The sequence below is a fragment of the Haemaphysalis longicornis genome, unplaced genomic scaffold (assembly GCF_048455015.1).
Source record: "Haemaphysalis longicornis isolate Haplotype H1 unplaced genomic scaffold, Haemaphysalis longicornis Haplotype H1 scaffold_4, whole genome shotgun sequence".
Lineage (NCBI taxonomy): Eukaryota > Metazoa > Arthropoda > Arachnida > Ixodida > Ixodidae > Haemaphysalis > Haemaphysalis longicornis.
Window position 1 is genome coordinate 67,594,150 of NW_027526361.1, and position 12,776 is coordinate 67,606,925.

Below are 12,776 nucleotides of genomic sequence, written 5' to 3' on the forward strand. Positions count from 1 at the left end.
TTTGCACAGGTGTTATGCGGCTCTTTACAGGGTTGCTAGAAATTTTCGTTTTGTAATTCTTGTAGTAACAATGCCCGACATTGGAGCTATTGTCTTTTTTTCTGTGTAAGACCTCCAGTAGGCTCCATTTTCTACAAGTACATCTGTGCATGAATTGACTGCAAAACGCATGACCAAATTTTCGTCTTGGGTCGACAGACCAGTTACCACGACAAAGTGTTCTGAGCAAAGTATTGGTAGGTGTTATAAGCGGTAATACTCTACGGATTCCAGCGGTATCTTGTAGTCTGCACAAACTCACGGGGGATCAAAATCTTGCTGTGTACAGTAACCACGGGGTACGACCACGTTGATTTATTACTGGGCGAAGGGTGATGCGTGGCGCACACATTAGATAATTAGGAGTACTTAACAAAACAGAGTTGATAAGTAGAATATCAATAGAATAGAGCTATGAACTATCAATACAACAACTGCCAATAGAAAACTGCTATGCGTCGTGGAGAAAGGGGTACTGACTGAAAGGCGGCCGTACTCCCAAAATCATTTATGCGCAAAGTAGAGGGCGTATTCGGTCCTTGAGCGACATTTTCCGAACCCTATCCTTCTGGTTTTATTAAGAGCACGTAGAGGGGAGCAAAAAACAGGCTTTAGGATTGACCCCGTTTACATTTTTGAGGAAGATTTGAACGCATCCCGTTGATTTTGTAGGCTTTAGTGACGAGCACCTTACTTTCACTGTCCCTATAAGCTTGCGCACAGGCGGCGGACCGAAATCAATGCTCGGTGGTAGAGAAGGCTTATTCTTCTTTAAGTGATGGAGTACGTATTCCCGGACTGTTGGAAGGCAAGTTCTTGCGGTAAGTGCTCAACAGACGACATTGATTAAAAGAGGATATTTGTATGGTGTCGTAATTTTGTTGTACTTTCATTCATTACAGACTTCATTCGTTCAATCGTTAAGCCTTTCATTCATTACAAATCACCGTGCTGACGTTTGATATGTGCCTATACCTGTTTTTGAAGGATCTGGAGAGGACTGAGTTAGAAGAAGATGATGGGGACTAGGCCACGTTCATATGTGGCGGTTACGAATAAAATAGGTGAACACCCGTCTCTGGTACACTTGTAGTATTACAATGTATTGCCTCGAATGCATTAGCTTTACCATGTGGGTCGAAAATCCGGCGTACACGGCATACAAAATAGCTGACGGATGGAACAAAAATGTGTACACTACTCAACAGTTAAAAACAGGTGAATGAAAGTTTAGAATGCACTAAATTTCCCGCGGAAGCTCCCATAAACAAAGTAACGAGGTGAAAAAAATTTTTGCAAGTTTTGCGTAGGACGGGAATAAAACGAAGGCCCTCCGCAATGCGAGACAAGCCCGGAACTTCCGGGCTACCCCAACTCCGGGATTCCAGGCGACTAGTGTTGTGGCCTTCGACTTTGAAACTAGTTAGAGACCTATAATTGGTACTACACGAGGAAGTTGAACGCGGTAATTACACAAGTAGCAATTATGTGATAGCATATATAGCAGGTGTCCGTTTATAGTGTATATATATGATTAACAAGGGCAATTGTTTATGGCTATGACTCATGGTAACGAAGAGAGAAAAAAATCCCGCAAAGGTAAAAAGGACGAACGCGTTCAGACTACTTTCAATGTACAGAACTGCTGTAGTCATCAATAACAGTGCCCTGTTGTCTATGTTTCAGCTAGTTCGTCATGAACCAGCTTACTGTGTACGCCATCGTGCCTTGTGGTCATTGCCATTCTGTCGCACCAATCATTGTTACCAATCTGTTTTGTACACCTTACGAGACTTTTAAACACGCTGGCAGCAAATGTTTCTATAACGAATGTATCAAAGAAAATGTTAGCGAAGCTAATGTATATTTTTGAGCCTTTGTTTTAGTCGGATCCCGTAATCACTGAGGATTTACATGTACTTTTGGTCTGCATAGTTTTGCATATTTTTACGTAGTTCTGCTTTGCATAGGTTTTTCGTTTTCTATAACTGCTTCTTTTTTATAGCAACGTAAAGTGTTGATTTTACCGTTACTATTGTGTAAAAATGTTGAAATAATGTGGTCGTTCCGTCTCTGCGTGCTACATCACTGCTGTTGTCTTATGTAGGGCGTAAGAGGTGCTCAAGCTGCAAAGGGCAGCTTTTTTCCTTTTGTCCCCTCTCGTATTTTATTTTGTACTGTACAGAGAGAAATAAATAGCTTATCTAAAAAAAAGCACGCGAACCATCAACCACGTGTCACTGTAGGTACAACATCGGTACCGCACATAGGAGGACCGTGCATGTCTTACACTTGACACTCGTTCTAGGAAATTCATGGGTGCAGTTGTGTGTGCGGCTATGGACAATGAACCGCCTACATGCACAGCAGATGTGAAACAAGGCGGCGCACACAATATCGGGACATTCGTTCCACAATTCAACACTCATTTCTCCGCATTTGTTACATCATGAGGAGTAGGTAGGTGTCCTTGGATTTGGTAGCATCTACAAATGTCATAAAACAATTTTCTAACGTTGTCCCCGAGTGAAACCTGACAAATCTTGACCAGCTCACTCTAATTCAAACAGCCTCTTGGCGCTCTTTGAAGCGACCTTTGCGTGAGTAAAAACAATATTAACCATCAATATACGTTTTAACATGTAAAGTTATGTTTATGTAAAGTTATGTTCCACTAGAGAAAGTGGACAATGCAATACACGCACAGACATACAAGCACATAACGACGCCAAGCCCAACTACTGACTGAGGCATACATGTGAAAAAACGTAAATCGTATAGACATCAAAGAAAGTGGACAATGCAATTAATACACGCACAGACATACAAGCACATAACGACGCCAAGCCCAAGTACTGACGAACGGATACATGGGAAAAAACGCAAATCGTATAGACATCGAACTCCCCGTTTTATGCTGACGGTGGAATGGAGCATGCCATGTCATGACGAACTACGCAACAAATACGCACCTCATATCGCGAGGGCATTCGCGCCCCTTTTCTTGCAGGCGGAACGTCTTGAGCATGTTGTTGACGTAGTCGCGCAAACGCCCGCCGGGAAGGCCACGTAGGCGTGCGAACAGCACAAGGTGGTCTTGCACAGTCAGGTTGCTGAGGAGGCAATCCTGCTGCGGGCAGTAACCGATCTGCGACTGCCACTGGTCGAGGAGAAGAAGAATTCAGTGTTAATTGCTCTCTCCGTGGAATCGGCACCGATACAAGAAATACCGCCGCACACTATCGATCGTAAGGAGCCTCCTGCGTTCCGTCCTATGATGACCAGAAGGGATCGTGAATAAGATCTTCACTCAACTGGATCCCACTCTACTGCGCCCTTCGGGAGGTGGGTATCGGTGTGCTCTATACCCATCTCCGATTGTGATTCATGAAGAGTGGGGGGAATTAGAGTCCCATTCAGCGTCGCCTTCAGAAAAGGAAGGGGATGCTGTTTTTTTGATCGACGGGATCGGGGCCCTCTTACCCATCACTCCTCCTTCCCCTTTCCCTTTTCACGCAAACGGTATTTATCTTACTTGATGATGAGATTGAGGTAATGGATCTGGGGATACATGCTAACATACGTGCATATGGGCCAATTGATTGCTCGAAGCCGCGCATATGCATCACATCCAACGACAAAAAATAAGCAAACGAGAAACGGAGAAGTGCTTGTGTAAAAGCGAGTTCGCTTATGTCGTACATTAGAGTGTCGCGTTTACAAATACTTTAGCAGCAGCAGAAGCAGTGGTTTATAAATGCAGTAGATAAAAAAAAGCGCGGAAACAAGTATCGTCACCACATACAATTTCCTCCAACAAGGTTGAAGATATGATAAGTCATCAATGGTGTAACGTGATTTACAAGGTAAAACTTACCTAAGCGTTTTCATGAAGCGGAGACTGGGAGCGGGGCTTGTAAATGTAAAATAAATGTGTACGGGAACTTTTTCTCAGCGCAAGCTTTTTAGAGGAGACAAACAGAGTTAGCGAACATTAAAAAACAGCTTGCCTCACCACAGCCAATAGGCAGTATTTGAGTTTCAACTCTACTGAAATGCTTAGCCTTGCGGAAGAATTAGGTATAGTCGAAAGGTCGATGTAGATGAGTGCAAAGGACTGCCGTACCTACTTAGCACCGGCGAATACTCATACAAATGGCAGCGGCAAGAGTCAAGATATTTCAACGCGATCGGTAACGCGGCCGGGAATGGACGGCGGTCAACTTTATTGCTGGACAACTGCGCGTGTATTTTGTACACCTACTCCTAGGAGGCAGTATATACGTCGTGGGGAAGAACTCGAGGCGCGCCATAGAAGGGCAGTGCTATATGGCCGACTTTGCTTGTACTCCACCAAGGTAGGTGACGTTAAAATGACCCTTTATGACTGGCTTCCAATCCCTGCGACAAAAACGGAAGCCGATGAGAACAAGTAAAGTCGGGCCCAGATCGACCTCGGCACTTTATGGCGGACCTCTATCCGTCTCGAAAAAGTGCGAGGAAAAGGGCAGAGACAAATGCCAGTTCCTATTATTTATCAGCCAACAAAACATCGCTAGCCGCCTCTAGCTGCAAGGAGAGCTATGAAACGCGTAATCTTTTAGTTAAAACAAATTACTCCGTCTTTAGAGTACATTTAAAAACTACAGCTTCGATATCTTATCATGCCACGACCCTACACATTATAGCGGATGGACAGACCTCCAGGAAAGAATCCTGCTGCCCTACTAAGACGGCATTGCAATGCAGTTTAGCGGGTAGTATCAGATATTGTAGTGAAGACGCGTAGTGGTAACTGTGCCATGTGACGAGAAAGCGAAGAACGCGACGACCAGTTCGCTGTGTATAAAAAATAGTAATCTTCAAAAATAATTGCGCCGTTTCTCTGAAGTACATTGCGTCCAATTACAGGCTTGATGAGATGACCAATTATAGCTGCTTGAGAGCAGCTGGTGTGGCTTTTGTAAAAGGGGAAGTCTAATATTAGGATCCCAACCTGAGTATCTCTGAGTGAGCGATCGAACGATCGATGGGGTCAGTCGAGTTCGTGTAAGTATGTTATAAAACCTGCGTACTACTGGGTTGCTGCGCAATAATAGAGAGTTTTAGCAGTCCGTCTGCTCCGGTCGTTACGTTGTTACCGGGTTGACAGGGACCGGTCTGCGCCTGCGCGCGCGGAAGGGCGAGGAGGCGCGGACATGGCGAAGGCAGGCCTGCGGAACTAATCCCCTACCGTGACGAATTCCCAAGTGCCCAGACGGTTCCCGGTCAACACGCTAGCTACGTACGCGACGGAACGAACGGACTGCTAAAACTCTCTAATAGCGTAAATAGGGGTAATTGGTCGAACAGAATATTAAAAACCCACCAAAGGGAAAAATTTTAAAAAGCGACAATGGCGAATCGTGTAACGTCCTGAATTTCCACAGTAACGCAGATCTTCGAAGAGGATGTACTCCGAAACAACCCATTCCCGTTTGAACCCGTACCGCTTGATCCCATTCACAAAACGCCCTCCCCGTGCGCGCTCGTTCCCGAAACACCTTACCCGTTTCGGCGCTTCCTGTTTCAACCTATTCCCAAAACGCCCTTCACCTATCAATCTACTCCCAATACGACCTTCCTATTTGAACTCGTATCATTTCAACCACTTCGATTTTTTGAAAACATGCGTTACCTTTTTGAAAGTGTTCCCCAAAATGTTCATCCGAGGAACGGGCCATGCATTGCTATAAAAGCTTCTACGCAGCAATTTATCTGTAATTAAGCATACGAATGATATTTCCAGCAGATAAAAGTTTGCGAATCCCTGAGGCCGATACTGTGATCTTGAAGCTTTTTGAACGAGGACATGATTTCCCATTTCTCGTTCGTCTGGATTCTTTACAGAATCAAAAAAAAAAAGTTTGTTCGTTCATTCATGGCTCTCCTCAAAAAAAAAAAAAAAAAAAAACAATCGCGCTGGAGCAAAATTGTGCTTTCGAAAGACTTTTTTTTCAGTACCGGTGCTCATAGCGGCCACCAAGGTGAACTAATAAGGCAAGGCCGTAAAGATTTTCGCTGTCAAAAAAAAAAAAACAAAAAAAAAAAAACAGAACATCCTGCATCAGTGCGTGTTCAAATGCCGACAGTTGCACCTTTTTCTGTATTCAAGAAGCGTGCACCCGAGTGCAAATACCACTACTGCAAGGACCCGTTCGACGAAACTCCGTGCATTGCATGTCATGCATGTGTGTGCTGGCATTTCAAAGAAAAGCTCTCAAGCCGGCAGCTGGTGCGGCAAAAAAATGTTTGAAGTATTGGATGGGTGACTACCTAAATGATATGCACTATATTTTCTTTTCGACGTACTGCGTGCCCACATTTGTATTATCCGCGCAAAAAGTACAAGCAAATGAATAAAGCTTGAGGTGTTCTTGACGCCTGGATGAAAAATGTGTGCAAACCATTTCGCCAAGAGAAATTTTCAGCTTTAGACTTCAATGGCCATCCTTTTTCAGACATTTGCACGATAGTGACCGTTAGCCCCAAATTAAAAAAGTATCGTAAAAGTATCGCCTGGCCCATAATGGTTACCGCTTTCATAAAATGCGTTTTTTACTTGCTAGATTTGGTAATTAAACTTTGCGATATCTTTTTCCCCCTTAAAAATAAAACAGTGGCCATTTACTACCCCTCATTAATTTTTGATTGTGTTTGGTACAAGACCCAACTTCGTTCCCGGCACGATACAAACGCTACAAACAGGCGCAGCGCCCGGGGCAAGAGGTTCTATTTTGTTAATGCTCGTATTTTCCTTCTCTTTTGATTGTTACATATAAAAAAAGGGCATGGTAATCGTATATAAAACAATATGATGTTCTATTTTGTTTTTTTCCCGTATCTTCCTTCTTTATTGCCTGTTAGGTATGGAAAGAAGTGCGTGTGCATTAGTTTATAAAACAATTCAATACTTTGAAACGCCTATGCAACCGTCGGGACTCGAAGCCGTTTCTGTTGTTGGAAACTGATGCATATATATCTGCGCTCCGTGCTCGTTCATGGAAAAGGGGCTTGCTTACTATCATCGCTGCTTTCTTATACCCCTGGGCGTCAGTTGAAAGCGCCCTCAAATGCGGTAGTAACGTTGAAGAGGAAGCAGGCAGCGAGCATGCAGTGGCGCCCACAAAATGTGCGCGAAACACACGGCTGGCGAGCCGTGCATTTGCCTGTTTAAAAAAAGACAGTGAGAGGATAAGTAAGCAGCGCACTGCAGGGGTGGTGTTGCACAGAGTCGTCGTATACGTCCGATCGGCGAAAGCCACTGCGCAACGAAGAACGGTTGCGTCGGCGCCGACGGCAGATCGCAGACAAGGGCGAATATTTCCTCCCCCATTTCGGTGTTTGGTAGACGCCGTAGAGAGGGCGCTACGTGCAACAAGCTAAAGGAGAAACTCGCTGGGATGAGGGAGAAAACCCGCGATTTTCTCCCCTTTTCTACCTTTTTTCAGAGACGGTGTGCGTGCGTACACGAAGGGCAGCTACTCAGAAAATTTGCTGTACGAGGCATTATCTCTATATATGAGGTCACGTGCCTCGCCCATGAACAGAGGAGTTATAAGAGAGAGAAAAAGAAAGAGAGAGAGAGAGAGAGCACCTTCCTCGGGCCTTGAGAGAGCACGAACTTCTGGCTGTACGCGTCGCCGGCTGAGTGCGTGGCCAGGCCGCTCAGCACTTCGAGCAGCACAGTCTTGCGGGCGTTGTGCGCGCCCAGCAGGCCGAAGCACTCGCCCTGGCGCAGTGACAGGTTGATGGCCTTGAGCTCAGGCACGGCGTTCTTCGCGCACGTCCGCCACACGTCGCACACGACAAGCGCGTGCTGCTCGAGTCCCGCTACCTTGGCCAGACGGGGAGCTTTCTGGCTCTCCTGCTGTATGTCCGAGTCGAACTCAGCGCGCAGGATCTGCGCCTGCAAACCGAGACATTAGGCTTTGTGCTGCAGGAGCCGAGACAAAGGTACGCTACCAGCATGTCCACCTTGTCAGGGAGGTGAGACGGAATACGATGTAATTGTAGCGTAGGGTAAATTCCACATCGAATGCGTCTAAGTGAACTTATTTCACCACGAAGCGACATCTTATTCCAGCCGATAAGCGTGAATATACGAGAGCCAACAAAATCTTCGAAAATGTATGTAAAGGAGAGGCGCCCCGTTTGATTGCAAAACGCAACGCTTACCGGGACAATCACGCGTTGTGGGACGGTCGACGCCGTTCTCCGTCGTGCCCGCAGGCAGCGTCATGTTGCTTTCACCAGAGTCCTTCAATGCCTTTCTGGTCATGAAACTTCGCCATCACGCTATGGGAGAGCTTCGTACGCTGCCGCGCCGCGGCGCTGGTGTTTATCGGAGGGCAGCCGGGGCGTGGTCAGAGCGCGCTTGGCAGGGAACGGACCACGGAGTCAGATAAAACAGACGCTCGCCGCCTTATCAGCAATGCGCTTTCGCTTTACGTGTCGTGGGCCGTTCAAATGGACTTGTCATTTTATGAGTGGCGAAAAAATTTGCTGCGAACGGGCATGCTGCTACTGCGTTCCTGCCTGCCGGTCTGGCTACACAGCAGCGGAGGCCGTCCGATGCTCTTCGTTCTGCGGTAGCGCCACTCGCGGTAGCCTCTGTCCCCGTACGAAACTTGGCCGGGAGTTTCATGACCGGAGAAGCATCGAGGACTCTGCTTTCACGTACGCCGTGCTACGCCATTATCTCGGGAATCACATTTGCGGCAATGACGCCAACACGCACTTCTGGCCCGCTTTAAAATTAAGAGCATATTTATAGAAGACTTACATGGCAAAACTGACATACAAGATCGTTACGCTTGAGCAACACAGATTCGACGCATGCCTTGGACCGGCTGCCTCTGTGTGATCATGAACAGGAGAGACTGGATAAACTGGCGTTTCCTCTCCATGAACATGAAGAGCGTGTCATTTGAGCGGCAGCGGACCGCATCATTGTAACCGACACCTCATCTATAACAGTACCAACGGAAACGAAGTGGCAAAGAACTTTCTCACCACTAGTTCTACTGGCATGGTCATAACTGTCAACATTATCAAGTGACTAAACTACATTGAAGAATTTGAGGCAAAATGCAAGTACACAACGGAAACTTCTTGAAGTTCTTTTACTTTTAGCTACAATTTAAATGTGGAGTTTAGAAAACACATTTAAAGACTCCGTCGATGTTAAAAACCGTATCCAAAAGATGACCGCGGAAACGCCAAAAGAGCTAAGAAGAGTCGGACCCCCACAGATCGCAGGAGTGGCAATGCATAAGTACTCCACATAGTGCAACTATAGCTATGTAAGAAAGTTGGAAAGTCGAGAAATGCCATGGGCACATATTCATAGTTCAGTTGTTACTCAGCGCTTATGTTATTGTTTCCATTGGGTGTCTCGTTTTCCTTCACACTGTTTCACGAAACACTATGGATTTCTGCAAATCTGTTGGCAGATTTTGGGGAATGCTTGAGGACCTCACACCTCTACCATGCAAACTTGAGGCTCGGCCCAACAGGGACGTACGAAGGAATAAGTTTGCGCAAAAGACGAGGACGAAGAGAAAAGGGGACAAGACGAGCGCGGTGTGCGTGCGGTGTGCGCTCGTCTTGTCCTCTCTTCTCCTTATTTCTTATTCCTTATAACGCATTCCTGATAACTTATTACTTCGTACTTCATGAACCAACAAGCCAGCAATCAAGTCCTACCAAGTCAACCGGGACAATTTGCTCCGGTATTAGAAGCACGCGAAGTTTCTTGCACGCGTTTGTATGCCGTTGAAACCGTGCTTTGTATTCCACCCATCGCATGGTCACGTTTCTTGACCATGCGATGGTCACGTTTCTTGACATGGGACATGCCGTGAGCCCTGTATTCGTGCAGCTGGCGTCTCTGTGAGGTGGCCCAGGGCCCTACAGATGGCTACGGGGTCCTGCTGAGCAGTCAGCTCAGTGGTCAATTTCTGCTTCTCTGTGCCCGATTACAGGCTCCTTAACGGTGTTTGTGGTAAATTCACTCCCCGCCGCGACGAAACCAATCGACTGCACCTGTAGTTCTCGTGTTGGGTGTACGATATGCTATATCGGTTTCAGATATAACTGTGTGAGAAGTAACAGCTAGTGGTAACACTATAAGTGGTAGTAAGGTAAGTAAGCAGCCTGGGAGGCCGCTGAACAAACCGCCTCCTGATAGGAGGATATTGGAGGAATCACTGTGCCGGACGTATGCATACGCACGCACATTTTTTTCTGTAATCCCATATATCCATTTCTGCAACTTACGAGAAGGTAACGACCTGTCTTTAATAATCCATCCCCCGTACTGTTTCACATGTACCGTTGGCATTTCATGTCGGCTTGTTGGAAATTCAAATAAAATAGTGGGAAAAGTTGTACCTTCTCCGCCAAAGTGTTTCTGAGAGTCATCAGGGTGCCGGAGTCGAGGAACGCGAGCACGGTGAACATGAAGGCCCCTTCGACGACGTGTATCAGCAGGTTGACGCCGATGCACAGGAAATGTAACGAGAACGGGTTAAGCGTGTAGGGGCCCTGGGCTGAGGCCCCACGATCTGTAACAGCCAATGTTAAAAAACAAAGCGTTACTCGTTGGTCAAACGCCAGGATGGCGTCATATCTCATGCGTGAAAAAAAAAAATACACCGGCACATGGGCAGCTACTCACTCCAAATTGTAAAGTGATAGTGTTTTCAATTGTCGCTTTCCTCAATGGATCTTATCAGGTATTCTAATATATGGTAGAGCTTTGGTGGGAACGCCCACATGAGGACTGATTCACTAACAATGAAGTGGGCACGTGATGATAGCTTCCTCCCAAGCTCCAAGTGGCTGCGCAGCGTACTCTCGCAGCAGGCGTCGATGGCTGATCAACAGCAGCACATGGGAAACTACACCCTCCGAACTGCAATTTCATGACATTTTCATTAATCAGCCACTGATGTATTTCTCTGTATGACAACAGGGCCTTGGTGCAAGCGCCCACGTGAGAACTGATTCCCTAACATTGAAGTGGTCACGTGGTCACGGCCCCCTCCCAAGCCTTTGAATTGCCCATGCAGCGTACTTTGGCAGCAGATGTCGATGGCCGAGTAGTCGAGTGGCTTCCTCTCAGCCACGGTGGCGCTACAGGCCTGCTGCAGTGTGTTCGGGCCCCCGTGCGCCGCGTCAGAGAATGCGTCGCAGAACTGGTTCTCGCGATCGAGGTGGAGAAGCTTCACCAAGCCCGACGTGAGACCGAAGGGAGGCAACATAGAGAGCAGCAGGTAGGCCAAATTCCCCTTTGCGTGCATGGTCACCGCCTGCGTAGCTGCGCGCCACGTCAGGTAAAGAACCGGTCGTAGCGAAAAGAACTATCGCCACACAGAAAAGCAGTTCCTTCACTACCTAGGTTCCGTGCAGTACACCGTTATTCGATTCTAGCAGTGCTGCGCACGGTAGAAGACCCTCGCCATTCTACCTAGAACGAGTTCGACTGCCCGTTCGCTTGTACTAAGCGAGCAAGTACAAGACAGGGAAGTGACGGCGCCACCCTAGTGCAAGAATTTGGCGCTTATCACCTACCTATGTGCAAGCTTTTTGAGGCCATAGACACTGCAGTCGGCACGACTTCGAACAGATAAAACGAGTGGTTAAGTGCAGCAGTATGAGAGCAACTGATCAGTTACCTGCACCCCCCGATAAAAATGGCACTGGCTTGCAAGGTAGCAGGGGAATAGTTCCAAGCTGGTTCTCACCAGCTGAACCTGCGTTGGATTATGAACGACAGCGCCGCGTCTCCAGAGGTGGGGCTACCCACTCGCGCAACACCTGATGGAACCTTCTCGTGAGATCAACCGGGGAAAGATTCAGGACGGATTACTCCCCCTTTTTCCTCCGTTCTGTGCGATGCCATTGGTTGGCGTCCAGACAAGGACTCAACTCACAAGCGGTACACTAACACGAATCCCGCCTTCGCTCACATTGCTCACACTGGAGAACATCAAAAAAAAAAGGCAGGTATTGAAAAGGATGCACTTTGGTCGAAATGCCGCTGAGCCGCGAACAACACTAATGTCCCCTCCGAATTTCGCACAGTTAGAAACAGAGTTACCGCGCTCATACCTGCGTCAAAGAGGAAGCACAACGCTAATAAATTCTGAAATTCCAGTCATCGTACTGCTAAAACATCGTATGTGATTAATGAGCTTCGTGGAAATCAAAGAAGATCTATTCTAGATACGATGGAATGTAACTTTGGTGGTTTATCTTCGTGATTGGCTGATGGCTTTAACAGTGCGTTTAGGGGAGAAGACCCTTAGGGGCTGGGGGTGTTGGCGTCTTTTGTCGTCGTCGTCATCGTCGTCGTAATCGTCATTTCATGTAATCATGGTACTAAAACACCAGAAAACTCCTTCGCGCGTCGCGCTTGAACGTAACGTGTACTAAAAAAAAAACACCGAGACACTCGTTTACACCTCGCGCTGGAGCGCTTCGAAACGCGTACTAAAAAAACATCGGGACACACGTCTAGGCCTCGCGCCAGAGAGCTTCGGGCTTCGAAGACAACAGACTTTTACAGCAAAACCTCCACCTCTCAACGGCTTTATCTTCGTTGGGAAAACGCCAAGGCGCAAAGAATACACTTATATGCTTCGCCCCTCCCCAGGTTTCACATTAGTGGAGATGGCCCATGATTTTTTTTG

The 12,776-nt window shown here is 47.0% G+C and overlaps 1 protein-coding gene across 3 annotated transcripts in view; it reads right to left on the minus strand.

Moving 5' to 3' along the window:
- LOC144178866 (phospholipid-transporting ATPase ABCA3-like) overlaps nucleotides 1-12,776 on the minus strand; it is a 35,771-nt gene that overhangs the window by 4,612 nt on the left and 18,383 nt on the right. The window contains exons 2-5 of one of the 3 annotated variants that reach the window (XM_077707008.1): nucleotides 11,159-11,401; nucleotides 10,474-10,646; nucleotides 7,676-7,987; nucleotides 3,012-3,199 (exon numbers count right to left, since the gene is read on the minus strand). In XM_077707008.1, the coding sequence (XP_077563134.1) occupies nucleotides 3,012-3,199; nucleotides 7,676-7,987; nucleotides 10,474-10,646; nucleotides 11,159-11,401 (916 nt within the window). The remainder of the gene's footprint in view (nucleotides 1-3,011; nucleotides 3,200-7,675; nucleotides 7,988-10,473; nucleotides 10,647-11,158; nucleotides 11,402-12,776) is intronic. The other 2 variants (XM_077707010.1, XM_077707009.1) reach the window with 2 other exon arrangements.